At 40.9% G+C, this 21206-nt stretch overlaps 1 protein-coding gene across 1 annotated transcript in view; it reads left to right on the plus strand.

Moving 5' to 3' along the window:
• The window catches only part of stt3b (STT3 oligosaccharyltransferase complex catalytic subunit B), a 77049-nt gene that overhangs the window by 40228 nt on the left and 15615 nt on the right, over positions 1-21206 (plus strand). Inside the window, exons 3-7 of the mRNA XM_032535594.1 lie at positions 2745-3032; positions 9816-9881; positions 16616-16715; positions 18191-18289; positions 20776-20922. Of these exons, the coding sequence (XP_032391485.1) occupies positions 2745-3032; positions 9816-9881; positions 16616-16715; positions 18191-18289; positions 20776-20922 (700 nt within the window). The remainder of the gene's footprint in view (positions 1-2744; positions 3033-9815; positions 9882-16615; positions 16716-18190; positions 18290-20775; positions 20923-21206) is intronic.

Below are 21206 nucleotides of genomic sequence, written 5' to 3' on the forward strand. Positions count from 1 at the left end.
GTGTTATGCCGAACATTGTCGGCAGATGGTTGCGTCCACACCATTGCCACTAAGAGGATGATACTGTTAATATTGGAATCACTGAACATGTCGCTTTACCAACCTAATTGAAGTAATTTTGTCTGTCCTGAAGAATGATGCACTGCAGGTGAATGGTTGACAGACGGGGTAGGGAAGTCAAAGTATTGACAGATGAACTAATACATTGTTGATTTGGTCTTTCAGTGGGATCTGTTAATGATTAAAAACAAAGTTGAAAAAAGTGCCACCTTGTCCTTAGGTCTGCTGACAACCCACATTTGACTTGAAAGAAGTTTAGTCAGGCACTTTCACACAGTCACATCATGTCTTGTAGTGTTCACAGGAATTTCAAAAGCAGGTGGATGGGTCGTTCGGTTGGCCATGCTAAATTCAAATGTCTCTGTATAACATGCACATCTATGCAAAATGGAGCAAGATCCAGAAACTGATGCAGGAAGGTGATCTGACCGAGCTACTGCAGAGGTTCATCCAGCTGGTATAGCGATAGAACCACGTCCATTTCAGACTTTTACCTGCTCTCTTTTATATAAGGGCTGATCTGTGTTCTGTTGCTAGGATAATCTGGTGACTTGTTCCACCGGGATGGTAGTTGCGGGAGTAACAGAAAGCCACTCACTCTATTTACTGTGTAGGCTAATTGTCAAAATCCCACTTGTTTGCATGACTGAGCTAGATAATTTTCTGAACACAGTCAGGCTTCAGGAAAAAAGGGCATTTATTTTACTCCCACACTGTATTCAAATTTTAAAATGAATATGTGAGAGCTCTTATTTGCATCAAGCTTGTGCTTTTAAAACACGCAGGGGTGTGGACAAGGGCTGGGTTCATCTCAGATTGGTGCAGTGTTTCTCAAGTTGCCCGTGATGCAGGTACAATCAATGGCTTTTGTTTAGAAAACTTTCTGACAGTACATTCCCGTCACGTTTTTCCAAAACGTGTCTTGACATTGTAACAATGTCTCCTTTCACATGTGGAGTGGTGGCCTGTGACTTCTGGCTCCAGGTGGAATTTCAAAAATCACCATTGCTCTACCAAAAAAACCGTGAGGCTCTTTTCTGTTACAGTAAACCTTTTACCTGCCTGCGCTCTGTTTAATATACCCTTTCTCTCCTTTCATTCACTACATTTCACTTTTCCTCATTCTCTTTAACCTCTCTGCCTTTTTATCTTTCATCATCTCGCAGCAGCTGTCTGCTTTTGCCTTTCTCTAACGTATGGCTGTCTTTTCTCACCTCCACTTTGTCTCTATTCTTTATTCAAAATCGGGCACATTATCCTGAACGTCCTCATTCATTGTGTATTAATAGCATTAAGTCTTGGATGGGTTACACCACTTGGAACGGATGCGGCAATATCAGTTAATATGACAGTATGGAGCCTTCCTGCTTAGACCAGTCCAGCTGCCCTCTCTCTTCTTATTTCCCCTCTTACTCCCACCCATCATCCAATCCCCAGAGGACGACTGTCAGTTGCTCTTTCTTCTGAGCTGTAGATAAGAAAGGAAGGCTTCTCTAATGTGACAGTCCATAACAACAGCAGGCTGTCAAGCCAATAAACCACTCTTTGTTGCCATAAGGACAATGACTTACATGCCTTTTGGGTAACAGTCATTTTGTTGTTGATATTTTCATAAGGAACATGTAACGTGTGGCGTTCTTGAATGCTAATTTGGAGAAAAGTTCTTGTAAATTATGCACAGAATTTTTTTTATTTTTTTTTTTATTTTTTTGCCATCTAGCCAAACCTTGAGGTAGGCTGTGATGAACAATCTCAATCATCTCTGTAATGTTTTGGAGACCTGGGCCCTAACACGGAGTTCAAAATGGCTCATAATTACAACCGTAATTTTGTATATGACAGGATACTGCTCCTTTAGATTGAGTCCTATCCTTAGAGCCGAGAGGCAAGACATGGTTGATTTTCATTGAAGTAGATTGGCTGATAAAGATTAGGTCTCCTAGGCACCGGCTAATTAGAGATGCGAAGATCTGAATTTGTTAGCAGCGAGGCAAAGAGCATGGTCTACAGCTACAGTGAGCACATATCAGGAACATCAGTCACACGCTAAACATAGCATAACATACAGCCAGTGTACTGCAGAGGGCTGTAATTGGATCGGCTCTCACGTATAGACAAGACAGGGCCACGAGGCCTCGCCTACCTAGGTCACAGCTTCGACTGAATGTTTTGTTAGAGAACACTATACATGGCAATCTATTTTTGACAACATTTTTAAGTTGAGCATGGCGTATGTTTGGCCTTTTTCAAGAGAATAATCTACTGGCTCTAAATAAGTGTGTTGGTGTAGATGCCTTTGTCTCATTCAATAAAATGCATTGATAATAATGTAGCTTATTATGTTCCATGGTCCTCCAGTTTGTAATGCCCAGAATTGTTCTTGTCTTTATCTAAAATATTTTCCCCCTCGTGGCACCTTTTATGGTTCCATTACTTATGTCTAAGGCTTCATCAAAAGATTATAATGTATTAATCCCACAATTATTTTCTTGATTAACTGATCTGTCCACAAAACATCAGAAAACCGTTACCTAAAACCCAAGTTTACGTCATAACATGCCTTTTTTTTTTTTACCAACAATCACCCATCTGTCTACTCGGGTGTCACATTATTTTCCTTTCTGTCCTCAATATCCCTCTCACCCTTTATTTTGCTCAACCTCTCTCTTTGCCCCCTCACTCAGGTATACCCGGGGTTGATGGTGACTGCCGGCCTCATCCACTACATGCTCAACCTGCTCCACATCACTGTCCACATCCGTGATGTGTGTGTCTTTCTGGCTCCGGTGTTCAGCGGTCTGACAGCCATCTCCACCTTCCTGCTGACGCGGGAGCTGTGGAACCAGGGTGCAGGGCTCCTGGCGGCCTGCTTCATTGCCATCGTGCCTGGCTATATCTCCCGCTCCGTCGCAGGCTCTTTTGACAATGAGGGCATCGCCATCTTCGCCCTGCAATTTACCTACTACCTCTGGGTATGTACACTGGTCGTTTGATGGAAAACTGCAATGAGGAACTGTACATAAAAATGTATTTTAGGTCAGTTTAAACTTCTCCTTTGTTAGAAACAATGTGTCTACATTTCTGCCCTCATTATTGGGGAGAAATGTAGACACATTGTTTCTGAGGACAGGCTTTACCTATCCAGAGAATTAGCCCTATTTTTTATTTATTTATCCAGAGGCTTAAAAGGCACACAGGGCATCTTTGCCGACCATGTGGAGCCCAGGAAACAAAATGTTGCACTGTATCACCTTCACAAGAAGATGACCTTACGAGTAGAATTTAAAAAAAGATCTTGGGTTAAAGGTTGAATGGGTGCCCCACCAATTTTTCTTTCCTTTTTTCAAATACACAAGTGAATACAGCGCGTTCACTTACCTGCTTACAGGGCGGCTGACCTTGTTGAATTCACACCTTCACTGTGCTCAACAAGGTCAGATTTATTTTGTATGTAACAAAATTTTGTTCCCAAAACAACTTTGTCCTTGTTATCCTTGTCCTGCGTTAGACATTGAAAGCTAAAAAAAAACATCCAAGCTGAAGGTCCTACGCTCATTTGCATATGTCTAACATCCTTATGCAATCATTTGCATACAGGATAGTGGTTGTGTCAGCAAGGTAGAAAGAAATAGAAATCTTTAGCCAAATAATCCCAAATTCAATACAGAAATTTTAATTTATTTATTTTATTATTACTTAGGTAACCTATCTTTGAAGTGAAAAAGAAATTCTACAAAGGGAGGAAAAAAAGATCAATAAAGAATTCTCAAAGAAGGCTGGCTTGCCCAGGGCCAGGCCAGCTCGGCTGCGTCTTTCTCCCGTTGCGTCTTGCTGTCTCTTGTACCTATGCCGGCCCCCACACCCTGTTCCTTGTCCCCTTTCTACCTGCATGGGCACTGTGCAGTTCTGTTGCACATAAAGAGAGAGGGGAAGGCAGGGGCTGCTCCACTGCTGCTCACAAAACCGATTCAGAGAGAAGTGACTGTTTTAGCGGCCACAGGAGAGAGAAATACCTTGCTGGACAATACTGCTGACTTTTTTTTACAGAAAGTTGCTCTTTTCTACACAAAGTTGCCATATTTGTCACTGGTCGCTTTTGTGGAAAAAATAGTCGCAAAGGGGGTCTGAAAAGTCGCGAAGTTGGCAACACTGTTTTCTTAGAGACAAACGTTGTGTGCGCAGTGGGGGAGGGGTTGTGTATGTGTGTGTAGAGTGACAGAGAGATGGAGAAGAGCAGGAAAAGGAAATGCAGCTGAACAAATGCATGTTTTAAATAGCGTTTAAAAAAAATAAATAACAAAACACAATGTGTGGCGTCCGGTGCTGATTGTGGCACACCTCCACAAATTAGTCTGTGCGGGAAACACTGGTCAGCACTGACAGTAGGACTATTCATCGGCCACTTGCACATTGTAGCAAAAGACAAGGCTCATACACCTGAATGAGGGAATTCAGGTAGATGGGCGCCATATTTTTTCCTACTTTTGTAAGTGAGCTTTAGTGACCTGAACTTAATATGATTGCCAACAGGGCACAGAGTGGAGGGTAATGAAAAGTGGAATGACGAGCTGTTTTGGCTGGTTGAAGACCAGACTGCCACAATTCTGACCATTTGAAGACTGTGCATTCTGGCAGCCCTGGACTTAAAAGATCTGGATGTCTAGCTGGTTCTTCTGGTTCAATACGATGAAATTAAAAGATGTGGTCATTACCTGATGTTACAGTTAAAAGTAATCTTGTTTCTTCTGCTGAGGTCAGGGAGGATTGCTTTAGCAAAACACATGGATATCACTGCTTATCTTTAGGGCTCTGTGGGCATAGTTCTAGTCAATAAAATGATTTTCTATTAACAAAACTGCCTCATATTCCCGTAGACAGCAGTCATAGAATATAAAGATAAGAGGTTACAGTGAAGCAATTATAGTCAATCACTGTGAAAGAATCTTACACTTGCACAGTTAAACTGCACAGGAGCAGGTGTCAAATGAATATGAACATTCAAAGAGTCCAAATTTTAAATTTGTCAAATTTATCGATGTGAAAGACTGAATTGTTTGTAAGGAAGTGATCTGCAATCAGCTGCACAGGCCCTTTTTTATTATTATTTTATTTTTATTTATTTTTTATTTTTATTATTAAATAAAAAGGAGTACATGCACGGCCTTTTCACAAACAAACATTTAGCTGTGAAAGTGCCTGTGCAATATAATTTCTTTGGAAATCATTAAGGCTATCCTTAATGCTTTGCTGTAAAGAAAAGCAGTTGTAGGTAACACTGTCGTTAGCCATCTTTATCTCTGGCTGAAAACGTTATAGTAGACAAATATTAACAGAAATGAATAAATTCAAATACCAGCAGTCAACCATTGCTTTCATTGGTTTGCTCCTTTCTAAAGCTTATTTTATGTCTTCTTCTTTGCACGTGCAACTTGGTTACTTTGGCAAATGACATCACATTTTGTTTTAACTCAGAAGCTTTGGGTATTATCTAGAAAAGATTATCACATGATAGGCTGCTGCAATGCTGCAAATAAGCTACATGTCTGTTATTGACCAACTGTAGCTGCATACTTGGTCATAGATAAGGCAGGCAAATAAACTACAATGATACAACATTGATGATTTTTTTTTATTATACCCGCAGCTTTCAAACATGACTGCCTGCAGCTGTTAGAGTACTTTTCAACTCAAAACAGAGCAAGGCCTGCAGTAGCCCTCACATGTATGCAAACATCTATTTAGAGGTCATAAAACGGTGTTCATTAGCATTCACTATAAATGTTCCGTCTTAGCTGATAGTTTACTGTACAACACACATGTTCACAGTACAGTAACATATTCAGGCTACAGTTAAGCCTAAACTATCCACACAACAAATGCAAAGTCATGTTTTCCTGCAAGTCGCAGATGTTTAATTCAGAAACATGGAAATTGAGGTTGTCACTTTGTTTTTTTTAGATAATCTTTATGGGGGTTTTCTCTTTTATTTGCTAGGGACAGTGGATAGACAGGAAAGTGGGTAGAGAAAAAGAGGGGAAGACACGCACCAAAGGGCCGCAGGTTGGATTTAAACCCGGGCCGCTGCAAAGGACTCAGCTTACACGGGGCGAACGCTCCTACTGGGCAAGGTTGTCACTTTATGTTCACATCACCTGTGCGTGCATGAAGATCTTTTCATAAGGGGCTACAAATGAAACATAGTTGTTGTAGATGCTGCAAAACTTTGCAAACTACTCAACAAAAAGGCAGCCTCAACATGTTGTACTTTTTTGGTTTTCCAAAATAAATACAGTTTTGATATTTTTATTTAAACTCTAAAATGTAGGGTTTCCAGGTTCAATTTAGATGTATAATTTAACGGTTGTAATGTAATAGTTATAGAAAAAAAAACTACATTCACACATTTGTTAAATGGCAGGGGGGGACCATGTTAGACAGACTGGTGAGCATAAAAAACAGTACTCTAACTGTCAAGTTGTAGAAAAGCAGTGAATGGTAATAGTAGCTCGTAGGCGATTTGTCCATTTCTTTATTTTACCTTCAAGGCATTGATTTCCCTTTTATACTCAAGCGTAAAGACATGCTGCGCAGTGGAGGCTTTCATCCAGGTAGAAGTAGTGGTGCAGGTATTTCATCATGCCATGCCTCACTGCGGTTTGTCACAGAGTAACAAGCTTGGAAGTACAGTTGCCGCCGGGTTGGAAGGGAGCTTTTATCTGTCCGAGGATTCAGCCATCCCAGTTTATGTCACTTTGTCAAATCGTACATGGATGCATGTCCACATGCGGTTTCATGGTGATAGTAGACACTCGGCTCGATCGTGTGGACAACTCCCTCACGGTTTCTGATTTGGCAATTACCTAGAATTTGGTATCCAGGTGGCTGGCTAAGCATGCCCGTTGTGTTTAAGTCCCGATACAATACACCTGGCACTGTGTCTGTGTGCCGACTCAGGAGATTGAAACCAAACAGCTAATAGTTTCAATTGGGGAGTTTACATCCTTAAACATACAGTGATTTGGGACACATTAGAAATGTATATTATGCACACATGTACAGTATATACAGGCTTTTATATGTACTGTATGTACATAAGAAAACAATTCACACTGAATTTGAAGTCACTGACATTGCAGAGCCCTTTAAATCATATTTCAAGGAAACTGATCTGTCTGTGTGTTACTTAAGCTAGGAACAGACCCACTAATTATTGAGACCAACAAAGACTAACACCCAACAAGTAATGATCATTACCACCAACATTTTTAGTAAAAAAACAAAAACAAAGAGCAGCACATCAAACAGTAGATTAGACAATAGTTAGATTGCAATGCAAAACCAGTCACATGTGACTATACCAAAACAAAAAAGCACATCATGAAGACAGTTTGCCTGGCAAATTAACTGTATATTAAAAGAGAGAGCAAGGAAACAAAACCAAATGATGCCAGAATTTTTTTATTGAGATGAGGCATATTAAGACAGTTTGGCAAGAAGGACTGCACACTCTGCAAAGCTGCAGAGACGTGAACTGTGTTAAAGGTGAAATCTTGATGAAATGCGTTATGAAATACCTGCATTCTAGAATAATACACTCCACCCTCATAATGTTTTTCTTTCTCACTTTCTCAGTCAGTTTTGAAATGGTAATACCACTCACATGTGATTCTGTTTTTTTTTTTTAATATATATATATAAATGTTTCAAATAATAAGAACAGTCATGGCAAGTTGTAGCGCCCAGATCATAATTGATAATTTGCCTAACAATTGAAATGTTTGTCAGCCTCTTATGTAGACAAATAGATATGTTTCTTATTTTCACAGCACATTCCAAATGTGCTCTAAAAAACCTTTTTAAAGCACATTTGGCTCCTTTACATTTAAACAACAGAGCCATAATCCTTACCCATCCAATGCATTTTGTCCCTAATACATATGAGATGTTTTTGTCCTGTGTCCATATGAAATCATTTTTAACTCTGCAGGAGTCTCCAAATACGGCCACCATAACCATTTGTCTCACACTAGGAAATATGTGTTAGGGACATCGATTTATCTCTGCGCTTATAATTACCTCCTGTCCGCTTGCGTGTATGGACAATACGTCTACAAGTGAGGCAGGTGTTCTTTGAAGCAGCCATCACTGCCTCTTAAGGTGATGTGTCATCAGCAAAGCAGTGCCATCTAAAAAAATCCCTCTCCAATCACCTACCGCTTCTCACGTCCTCGGTTCTATCTGGCAAGGGCCCTGAAAACAATCATCTCGGCCATGCACCACTGCTTCCCATTATCAGTCTCATTTACCTACATTTGTCTTTGCGTTTTCTTTTCCTCCTCTCCGTCTTTCTTCAATCTTGTCTCCCTTTAATTGTCCTTGTCTTCTTTTGTCCCTCCCATTGTTTTGCTCTAGCTGCGTTCTGCCTCTTCTCTCTTGTTCTTTACCACCTTGCTCTATTCCTGTATTTCACTATTGCACGTTCCTTTTTTCCACTCTGTTCCTCGTCCTCTCCTTCATGTGGCAAAAACGCACAGAGCCACTCAAGTCTCAGCCCAATCTTCATTATCCGACTCCTTCATTTTATACGCTAATAACCCATTCAACTTCGCTAGCTTAATCTCTGTTTACCCCCTCTCTCTTAACCCACACACACACACACACACACACACCATCCTATAATCTATAATTGAATCCTCTCAGACCCCAGGAGAGCTGCTCTTTTTAACACCACAGCTCTCCGTAACATGAATACATACACAAACAGAGTTTCACTGCCTCGCTCTAACCCCGTGCACCATGCCTATAATGTTGTAACAGTAATGCCACTCTTTCTCTTGACTCACATTTAATTATCTGGGCTGGTATCACACTGTGACTTCTGTGTCTTGACAAAGCGAGTGGAGGCTGTGAGGGCAGTTCGAAAAGGGGGTTGAGACGCCAGTTGAATATATACATGCCTCTGAATGGACAGTGCAAGGCTGCACACTAATTTTGGCTTAACCTCAGCAGGAATATTGTCTGAGGAGAACACACCAGCTTGCACAGTAAATGTGACCAGGGCTTGTACTATTAATATAAATATCACCCCCATCTCCCCTAGAGACAGAAATCTAATCGCAATGGCACTTTAGTCCTGTTGACCTAAACCGAGCAACAACAAGTTCCACCTTTTGTATAGGAGAGACTGATAATCAGGTCACCGCCAAACTACTTACTGTGGCCCACCTCAACACATGAGGAAAGCAGTGCTTGAGGACAGTTTATTTTTGTGCATGCGCCAACAGTTTGAAGCAGCGTCAGCATGTCTGTCTGTGCAGTTAATTGATCCAGTGGTCTAGCCGGGATGCTCTGCTAGGTATTACTAGCAACTCTGTCATTGTTGGATGTAATCATCTCCTCCCCTCTCATCCATTGTCACATGTACTCTCCCAGAGTTTGATTTTGAATTCAAAAGTACACTGTTAAATTTGGGGTGTGTGTGTGTGAGTGTGAGAGTTTATCATTATCAGTGTTTTTTAAAATATTAATGTATACTTGTCTGCTTTATCGGCCTGTGGCGAGGAAGGAGAGCTTGTCTCTCAGTCCAGATTAAAACATGTTCCACTGCAATTGATCATGTTATTATATAGGATGTGCATCCACGTTTTTTTTTTTTTTGGTTTCTAATTTCCTTGATAGACCATCTGTTGATCTACTTGTCTTATTTGATGTTGATCATATGGATCTATTCGTAACAGACTGTTTTTTTCTCGTAGGTGAAGTCCGTGAAGACAGGCTCTGTATTCTGGACCATTGGCTGTTGTCTTTCCTATTTCTACATGGTGAGAATAGTTCACACACACAAACATTGACACAAACACACTGGCTACACAGTAACGATACACAGATTTGATTTAATCCTCCTTTTTTATCCCAATGAGAATTGTAAGTCAAAATCACATCATGACTTGTTACCATCTATTGATTTTTAATTATAATTTCACTTATTTTTTAAATTCTTGTTTACTCTGCTTTTTAACCATTTCTATTTTTATTTGATATTTGAGTACAGTATATGATTTGTGTATCTGCGTTTTCTATTTTGCGTGCGTTTGTTTTGTTTTACTATTGTGCAACCAACTAGCCTTTTTATCAGTTTAAGTCCTCATTGACCTCAATGACATTAAACAATATTTAAAACTAAAACCGCAGCATGTTTGCGCTGCCCTAAAAATAATCGACATAAGTGACAAGGTATTTTGTTCCAATCTTTTCAGTTAAATGGAAAATGTAGACAAATATAAATATTCTGTATTTTGGCATGCACAAAGAACATTCCCTGTTATACTTGTCCTTACCTGAGTTGAACGCACTGGCACTAACTGATTCTTCGGCACTGTGATGACAAGAGTGGACATTAAAAATGCTCTATTCTCATACACTGCTGCAGGAAATGCTTTGTCATTTTAGTCAGACTTCTTCCTTCTTATGAAACTATTGCCAGTTATTGCAAATGCTTTTTGTAAAGTAGCTTTGGGGCCTCATCTATGAAACTGCGGCAAATTTGCATCAGATGTGGCGTCCGGGCAAAACGTAGGATGTTAGTACTTGCAGAAATATTGGGATTTCTAAACCCGTGCACATGCACTTTCTACGCCGGATTCCCTTTATAAATCAAGATCGACTCTAAACGTAGTGCATCTTTGGAGGCTTCATGTCACGCCCATAATTGCCCTTAAGTAGTCGGTGAAACTCTCCAAATTAATAATCACGGACTTTTACTCGCTGTGAAGTTGTAGTTCTTGTTAGAGAGGTGGAAAAGAGAAAAATATGTTTGAAGGGCACATTGTGGGCATTACTAATGCCAAAAAAAAGCTTTTGAGTGACATGTTGCAGACCCAGTTGATGTCACAGCCTCAGAGGTTGGACCGTGGCCCAAATTGGAAGAAAAAAAAGAGAGAAGAAAAGTTCAGATGTTAAAGTTGATGCAAAAAACGCCTAGCGCTACACAGAGAGTGTGTTTCTGCCACGGGACGCCAGAGCTGACCCCTCTTGAAGTGGGATAGGTGTTGGCATGGTGTGGTTTCTCAGAGCGCTCTTCTGCAACGCTGGGCCCAAAACAGCACAGAGGTCCTATAGGACAGCTCGAGGCAGTTGGGACTGGCTCTGAAGACACTCATCCTCGATGCCAGCAAGTCTTCTTGCTGTCGGGTCTCCATTTGCCAAATCTCCCAATAGTGCAAAGCCAGCCGTTGTGCGTCATAACACGTGGTTTGCCTTTTTCTATCCACCAATCTGATTGTATCTAAGAAGTTAAAGGTGACTCTAATTATAAATGACAAATAGTTCTGCGCAAGGAGCATAAAATTGGTAAAACTTTTTATTGAACCTTTCACAGTAGGTAAAACATGCTTTAGACCTACAGTGTATATAAAAAAACAAACATTTAAAACAAAAATAAAAGGATCTAAAGCCATAAAAATAAACACTGTATAACACACTATGATAATGTATATGATGACCATATTAAAATAATGTGGGCGCCCAGTTAGCTTAGTTGGTAGAGCGGGCGCCCATATATAGAGGTTTGCTCCTCGATGCAGTGGGCCCGGGTTTGACTCTGACCTGCGGCCCTTGCTGCATTTCATTCCCCCTCTCTCCCCCCCTTTCAGCTCTTCAGCTTTCATGTCAAATAAAGGCCTATAATGCCCAACAAATCTTAAAAAAAAAAAAAAAGTGCTCCGCCAGACAGAGGCATCAAAAACATTAATGTAAACATTATTTGTCCTGTTTATTATTCATGAGTAAAATTCCATAACATGCCAATATAATCATAATATAAATATATTATAATAAAAATAACAGAACAGTTTTTTTCCCCCGCAAATATTTATTTATGTGAATTTACAATAGTGTTTTGTTTTTTTTTACTGCAAAACAAACCGTGAAAACAAACAAAAATCAAACCGTGTTTGTGTAAGATACTAATCGTAAGAATGGGTTTGTGAATTCTTTATATTATCCATGAGAGGAAATATGTCAATTCTCCCGTTTCTGTGCATACACCTGGCTCAGAGTGTCTGTGGAGGACCGCACATTCTCCCGTGAAGTTTGCTTTTTATAAATCCCAATTCTTGCTTAGAGAGCGGCGTATGTCATCCTTTGTGCGTACGCCATGTTTATAAATGAGGCCCCTGGTCTGTCAACAACAAATCCCACTTTATATGTATTTGGAGGTAGTTATAAATTCAGATCTGGTTCTTGATAATTAACCGTGCTCCTAAGATGGTAGTATTAGGAGCATTGGTCCTCTGTCCAGCATGGGCAAGGCATGGAAAAAGAGGAGCAGTTTAGCCAGTGTTGCCTGCATTATTCATAAATTCAGGCACAAACCCATCAGGGGATTGATGAGAGAGATGACATAAGAGGACGGTCTGGGCTCAATGCCGCAGTGACAGATTGTTTGCATGTGTATGTGAGGGACCCTGAGTGCCTATGAAAGTCTCCAGCTTCTTGCTCATTCCAGGCTAAATCTCTGTGGCCGGTAGAGAGACAGATATCAAATGAAACAGAATCCAGCTTCATCGATCACACTGGGCCACAGCGTCCGAGGGGGCATAGAGAGGATTGGAGAGATAGGAGTGATGGACAGATGAATAGAATAGGAGACAAAACAGAGAATGGAGACAGGCACAGACAAAAGGATAGAGAGAGAGAGAGCTGTGGAAAGATACAGGGGGTATAGTGGACAGAGATGAAGAAAAACACAGAATGATAAGACAGGAGAGAGAAAATGCTGTGATGTGTAACTTCCACGCTGCCCTCGTCAGAAGCAATGGGAACATAGTCTCCATGCTTCGTTCTCCTTACCACTTTCTCTCCTTCACACCCTCTCTACCCCTCTCCTCAGCAATGTGGTGTTTCTCTGTACTGTATCCGCCGCCCACCCACTGTTGCAGATGTGCCCTCTAGCAGTGAGTAGCAAACTAGGCTTGTATGTCTCCATCAACACCACTGACACCTCCCAACCCCAACAGTCTCCACACAACGTGCTGCATCCACTCGTTGACCCACTGCTACTGTCATTTTAATCAGGATGTAGCCAAGGCTACGTTTTCCCGTAGGGCTTAATCAACTGGGACACTCGTAATGCAGAAAGGGAGACAGTGAGGGACAGATCCCCTGCCTGGATTTTGGCATAATAATAGGAGAAAGGACAGAGAAGGACACGATTAAGAAGAGGATCAGAGCAGCAGGGACCTACTGATGGACAGGAGCCACAGGAACCGTTCTGGTTTCATCCCACCAGGGTTGAGGGTGGATTTGGTGAGGGTGAAGATTGGGTGGGAGGATGACAGACAGATCAGAGCAAATGCACTGCTCATTCCCAAAGCTTTGGCTTACTTTTCTCACGTAACCCTCCAACTTCCACTCTGTCAGAACAACCTGCAACTTCAGTGCATGCCAAAAGCTCCTTTGCTTAATCAAGTATTGATTAAATGCCATAAACACAAGGCTCCTCAGGTAATGAAAGGATTTTTCTTGGTTTTCTTTAGCCATGCTAGCGGCGTGGTTCTAGGGATGTCAGGGGTCAGTTAGTCCTCCACTTTGGTCCAGATTAAAATATCTAAACAACTATTAGATGAATTGTCCCATGTCTCCAGAGTATAAAGCCTATTAATAATGCAATCAGCTGGTCAAAGTGTTCACCTTTTTCACAGGTATACATAAGATGTATCCTAATGACTTTGTAGATGAATGCTAAAATTGCTAAACTAAGATTGTAGACTCTATACTTCAGAATGTCAGCATGTTATTGTTAGCATGCTGATGTTAGCATCTATCTCAAAGTGCATGTACAGCCTCACAGAACTAGTAACATGGCTGTAGACTCCTAGTCTTGCTTTACTTCACCATCTAAGTTTTATTGTGATAAGGGTACAATGTAAAACGGAGTCTGGCCTATGCCCAAGGCTTAGTCCTGGAGCGTTCACCATCTGACTCATATTGCAGGCAAACACACATACAGCCATGCAAAAGGGAATCTAATATTCACAGAGCAGTCTGTTTTTATTGTAATCTTAAAGTGTTCTTAATGAACCAGAGAGGAACTGCTAGTGTTAAATATGATGCAGTTAGAACACACACACACACACACACACACACACACACACACACACACACACACACACACACACACACACACACACACACACACACACACACACACACACACACACACACACACACACTCTTAAAAAACCCTTCTCCCTTTTGCATGCTGTGTTCTCTATTTCCTTTTGTATGTTGCCCAGCGGTCATCAGATAATCTCGGAATGAAATGCTGAGAGCGATAACCGCAAAAAGACTTTACTCCAAACATTTTCTGATTCCTGCCCTACGCTCTTAGCCTGTGGCTTGGACAAAGGGCTGGTGGCAACTTCGTGCTAAATAACACTACATAGCTACCAAACATGGATGCTTTATGCCAGCGGAAGTAAAGTGTCTCCTTGCTTCAATTCCAATTTGGTAAACAAACACTCATAAACCAAAATGGCAAACCATACAAATTATAGCTGTAGCACAATGGTAGTTACCTGTTCATTTAGTATGTAAATTACACAAGTAATTAGAGCTGCTGGTGATTCTGAGTTGCCCTGAACACTTGTTAATAGTGACCATGGGAATTTTTCCAAAACACTTTCTTCCGTCCCTCTCAAATGGCATTGGACCTCCTGCTTCTGCCCAATTATGTGCCCAAAGGGGGGGGGAAAAAAACAACCTTCATTTTTATTTTTTATTTTGACTCTGAGTCAATAGTGCAACTCAGTGATGCTAGAGCCTAATTTAGAGAATCAATTATTTTCGTTTTACCAGATAAACAGTTTTGCGGTTGGCATGGTTTTTGGGAATTAACACATGCCATGACCTATCAATTCAAAATTAAGTGACTGGGTGAGATCTCGTCTTGTGCCAGTTTTGACCAAATGCAGAGAAAGAGGGCTTTGAATTACACTGTCTGCACTGTTTTCCTCTTTCTGTTATACATACTCGCACTAGACATTTAAAATTGTTATAGTTTTACAGCAACGGAGCCAGTAGCACTGCACATTTTGTTTTGAGTGTTGTGTTTTTAGTTACTTCCCAGCCAGTCGGCAACAGAGACTCGATCAGCTGCCTCTGTGTCAACACTTAAAATGGTAATCATTCACGTTACAGTTCACACGCCACTAATTGGCTGTCATCATCTGAGAGAACAGATACTACTACTACTGCCAAACAATAATTGCACCAAACCATTTAGCTACAGTAAGCACTTATTTAGGAGATTTCGTTTACTCTCTGCCTTAATGTAGCATGTTCATGTGTTTTTTAATCAATTATAGATGATGTGCACATTTTTCCTGTGATTGCTGAAGTGTAATAAATGCCCTTTTCATCATACTGAGCAGGAGCAATGGGTTCTTTCTGACAAGCTGCTTTGAATAAAGGATCAAATAATTTTCGTACATGCAATCCCTTTTCCTGTTTAATTCACTCTTTCCGTTTTACTTTCAAGCACTTTACAACACTGACACTTTCTTTATGCTCTCCTCTCTCTGTCTAGTGCTCTCACTGTTCCCATTTGCCCTTTGCTGTAGTCAAATATTAGCAATTGAAAACCTGTCAGTGATGCTTTTGTAGAGTTGTTTTATAGCCCCCACATCCAGCGTTTTAGCTATTTAGCTGACCTCAAAAACGGTTAAGGTATAATTTTAGGGGAGCCTTTAAAGTTATTGATGCATCTCACTTTTTACATCTAACAAGTAAAGTATGATTACCTAGTTTTTATAGATTCTATATATACGTCAGGTTTTAATAGCTTGTGTCTAATAGTGAAGAGGCAGTAAGGTGGTTTTACATTCATTCTTGAATTTTTATTTAAGGTGTGTGTGATTTTCGTGCAGGTGTTTTATATGTATGAATTGATTTACATTTTTATCTTATTCAAATTGTGTGATTTCATGTTTATTTTCACATAATAATGCACAGATTCCGCTTTTACTTTTATTTATAAACTGTATATTGGAGCTATGATGATTATACTGTAGTACCTTTCAATCAGACTTTGGCAGCTGCACTTTCTATTGCATTTCCATATAGACCTTTTTTAAAAGCAAGAAAGAATAAATACAACAAACACCTTCGGCATTGGGGGCTTATTTGGGATTGCTGACCCAACAACTTCAACAGGTCATCGCTGATCTGTGACTGTGTAGCAGCTCTGTTTTCAGTTTTGTGATATGTATTTTCCGATAATATGTTTTTAACTAGTAACATAGTAACATGGGAAACCCTTTGTGTCCCAACAGGACTCGAGGTTATGATTACCTCCTGTCACTGAGGCAAACGTGACAACGGTTCTGCAAAGCTGATTTGTAGCTTTTTAACAGGAAGGCCTCAACTCAGCAGGGTTAGGTTCTTTGAAATAGAAAACAAAATGAAGAATACTTGATCATACGGGCCACATCTTTATAAATAAAGACCATTCCTAGCAGGCTGACTAACATGACATTTCTTTGTATGTGTGTTCCAGGTGTCAGCATGGGGAGGCTATGTGTTTATTATCAACCTGATTCCCCTGCATGTGTTTGTGCTGATGCTGATGCAACGCTACAGCAGAAGAGTCTACATCGGTAAGCCGCACACACAATTACTTTTATTGTGTGACTTCTCCTACATACATTTGCTTGAATGGGAACTGGCAGTCTTTTCAGATTGTCTTCCATTGAAATAGAAATGTATGCAATAAACAGACAAAGCACTACTCTCTTCTATGTGTCTCCCAACATTGTTGCCCAAGCATTTGACCCTGAAACATCCTCAAATGCCCAGTCACGCCTGTGCTCATATTTCACAACCGTAAGCATTCCATCATTGGCAGTGCAGACATCCACACACCCACACACCACTTAACAGTAAACGCAGCCACCTGCTACCTGATCCTGTTAGATTTTTTATTTTATTATTTGCAAATACCAGAGGCAGAGCCACTGGTGAAGAGGATATGCTTGTTATTCCACTGAACATCCCAGTTCAACAGAGCATGTGGCAGCTCCAGCACATTATCTCTTGGCACATTGAACTCAAGCTCAATACTTAAACCCCCCACACTGCCGTCGTCCGCTTAGTCATGAGCTCACGGCAGGCACTTCTGTCGAGGTCAAGAAAAATGATACCATGCAAAGTATCTTTTACACATGACTGTATGTTCCACATACTGTAACTGCAAAGCAAAGTCTTTGAGAGCTTTGAAAATAATGGATGGCCTCTTCACAGTGAGAGGGCTTTGATCTCCTGCTCTTTCTCCAAAATGGTTGTTAAAGAATAAAATTTTAAGTTGATGATGCGTGGCTGTTAGATGAAGTATCCTCCTACCTTCATTGTTGTTTAAAGATGTCTGCAGCCCGAGCATCATTCAGCAACCTCACGCACTCTTTTTTTTTTTGCAAATGAGAAACATATTTGTAGACATATTCTGTTGACAGAAAAGAAATTAGGTCTTCAGGCTTGTCCTATATTCCTCACCTGCGCTCCTCTTTACATCTTGCAGCCCCTCTTTTCAGAGTCAGGTGCCTCTCAGTCACTTCGAAGGAACGTAAAAATAGGCGAAAAAAAAAGAAAACCCCCAAATGCCTTGCAGTCTATATTACCTCACAATTCCTCTCTTCCCCTGTCTTGAGTCAATAGCAGATGTGTGAGAAAGAGATAGCTGAGGGCGGCCATAACTACTTCAAAAACGAGGCACATCTTCAGGAAGAGTATGAAATGTTAATTAAGCTGGTGTGTCTGCGAATTGGTTCCCCCCAGCTACGAAGGTAACTGTTCTCTGCGTCTTCGTCTCACTCCAAGCCTCCCCCCACACTGCATCGAGTCAGCTCCCATTTTCTCAGCGATGACATTAGATTGGGTATTTTGTATTTACTCCCTCTGAGGTCCGTCAGTGAAAATCAATAGGCTTTAAATACCTCTATTGAGATAGATTTCTCTTAGTAGGACCCAAACTGCAGTAGTGGAGCAGAAGGTTTTTAGTTGTTCAATTGTTTATTTTGATTGTTTTTATTTCTTATCTGATCTACCCTCTCTCTGTTTGTCTCGTCTGTCTTTACAGCTTACAGCACTTTCTACATTGTGGGCCTCGTACTGTCGATGCAGATCCCTTTTGTCGGCTTCCAGCCTATCAGGACCAGCGAGCACATGGCTGCTGCCGGTGAGTCCTACCCTCTCTACCTCCAAGGTAGCTGATCCTGCGAGCTTCATGGAAGAACAAATTTTCTTTCTACAAAGTTTTAACCTGAATGTCGTCTAGAGTGCAGTGAGGAAGTCAGCATTTCTTAGAAAATGTTGCCGCCTGATTTTTAACAAGTTATGACTCAATCATACCTTTTTCCACCAAATGTCAGAGCTGATAGCACAGCCCTCAGCTTAACTGTTTGATTCACACTCATTTCTTTTAGTATACTACCTGCCCCATACAAATTAAGCAACTATTTTGTAAATGCAATCGTGCATTTTAGCTATTTTAACTACCAAATGAAAGCCTCATGTAGCTCTGTGTCAGTTCACTGTCTAAGTAGACAACTGTTTACCATATCAAATTTAATTAGGTGATAATATGTCACTGTTTTAACAATTCAATTCAATTTTATTTATAGTATCAATTCATAACAAGAGTTATCTCAAGACACTTTACAGATAGACCACACTCCAGAATTTACAAGGACCCAACAGTTCTAATAGTTTCCTCCAGAGCAAGCAACAGTGCGACAGTGGCGAGGAAAAACTTCCTTTTAGGCAGAAACCTCGGTCAGACCCAGGCTCTTGGTAGGCGGTGTCTGACGGGCCGGTTGGGGTTAGAATGAAGAGTGGCAATAACAAAAATAGAAAAAAATAGTAGTTTGTAGCAGTTCTTTGTAGTAGTTCATGGCATAGCAGGACGTAGCAGGGCACTGCAGTGTAGCAGTTGAACATGGCATCACAGAACATGGAGCGGGACCAAGGCGACAGCTGCTACCCTGATTTTGGAGCCTCTCTGATCCAAGGGAACATGCTGGGGAAAAACAAAATGCCCACAACTGGTCAAAAATCAGTTAATGCTGACTTAATGCTACATTTGTGCTAAAACACAGACTTAATACAACCTTAAACTACAGTGAAATTCATTTTAACACTTCATGATAGATAGATAGATAGATAGATAGATAGATAGATTTTTACCACATTTTTAAAGTGGTCTACATATTATAAGGTGCAGCGTCCTGACACAGGTTCATTTATTTTGTTTCACAGTTTGTTCAGCTGTGCAACGCATAAAGTACCTGAGCACTGTTATCTTGGTGTTATCCAAGGACACATTGATACAATGCAGAGATTGCAGAATTCATGTCAACCTCCACCAACCTGCCCTGACCCTGCAAAACATTTATGCTGCAACACAAGGGAAAGTCTGATTGCTGAAGTTGTACTTATGTTATAAAGGTGTGACTTTATATAAGCCATTTCATTTGCTTGTTATCCAAAACAGCTCACTGTACAGTACCGTGGATGTACACACTTTAAGATTGATTGGCTGCGGCGGGGATGGAATCCCCCTGCGCTGACTGCATTAGTCATGCTCTGTGTAGAAGGAAACAGGACCTTCTCAGAATGTATTTACGAAATAGAAATAAGTAAGCAACTTCACAAGCCACCCATATGGGTTTAGCACTTTTAAGTACTTTTCATTTTGGCTTGCGGGTAGTTTATTGCCAAGTTTGTTCGCCACTCGAGTGGGCCCATCTGCTGCCTGACAGCACGGATGGTTGCGTACTGTATGTATGTGCATGGTTCTTGTGTTCATTTACATCCCGATTGGGAGAGGACATCGTTGGCAGCTTAAAGGAGACGGCCAGCATCTTTTTTTTTTTTTTTTTCTTGAGGATTTTCTTAAAACTACAACAAGCTTACGTTGAAGTGTCCCTGTATTCCGGTGTCTCTTCAACACAAACAGCATCATGAGAGGCTTTGAAAAAATGTGCCACCAAACGTTATCTCTGCCTTTCTGTTTTTACGTTGCTGGGGTAGCAGCTGCTCAGAACATCTGGTGTAGCATACGGAGAACAGTGGGAGACAGGAAGAGAGTGACAGAGCCATGGACCGGTCGGTACCATTGGGATGTCAGCCCCTGAGCGGGGTGGCATATACGACAAGTGTGTTAGCTCTATGTGGGCTCACCAGGAGACAGACAGGGACTTAACCTTGGAAATGGGTAAGACTTGATAGGGGGCGGGGGTTGTGCTAGCGGGATGATAGGGGGATTTCACACAAGAGTTATCAAAGGATGGGTGACGAAAGGGGGGAAAGCAGGCATATCTAATTATATATATATATATATATATTGAATTTACCAGACATACAGAACGACACAGAAGAAGTGTGACTGACAGAGTTGCAAATATAAAGACTAGGCAAGGGAAAGAGACAGTATTCACACACACTTGTATCATGCATTTGAAATATGTCTTTGAGCAGTATTTGGCTTTTACATCTGCATGAGCAGCCAAAGGGGCTATCGCAAACTGCTTTGACGTGAATTCTGTCAAACTGACAACAGCACTTCCTAACCACGTAAACCTGCTATGTACCCAGCAGGAGGCAACGTAAATTCCTTCGTATGTTTGCTTATTCTTTTGTTTCTGTCTGGGGCTTCTTTCTCAGGTGTGTTTGCACTTCTCCAAGCCTATGCCTTCCTGCAGTACCTGAAGGACAGGCTGACCAGACAGGAGTTCCAGACACTCTTCTTCCTTGGAGTCTCTCTTGCTGCTGGTGTGGTCTTCCTCACTGTGATCTATCTCACATACACAGGTCTGTATGTCTGCTCACATGGTTTCACAGTTCATATAGTTGTAAACCATCTCATTTATTGTATTTTTGTCCAATTGATGAGTTTGTAAACAGAATATTATTGTGTGCATAATAGTCAATGATAGGGCTGCACAATTAATCACTTTAATCACGGTCACGATTTTGACAGTCAAATTTGCGTGATCGAGCGTTTTCATTTTTTTGTTTTTTTAATAAATGCGTCATTTCATTGAATACTCTGTTTGTTTTTTTGTCTGATCATGTGCCAGTCAGAGTTGTTCCCT

The sequence above is a fragment of the Etheostoma spectabile genome, chromosome 14, assembly GCF_008692095.1.
Source record: "Etheostoma spectabile isolate EspeVRDwgs_2016 chromosome 14, UIUC_Espe_1.0, whole genome shotgun sequence".
In the NCBI taxonomy this organism is placed as follows: Eukaryota; Metazoa; Chordata; class Actinopteri; order Perciformes; family Percidae; genus Etheostoma; species Etheostoma spectabile.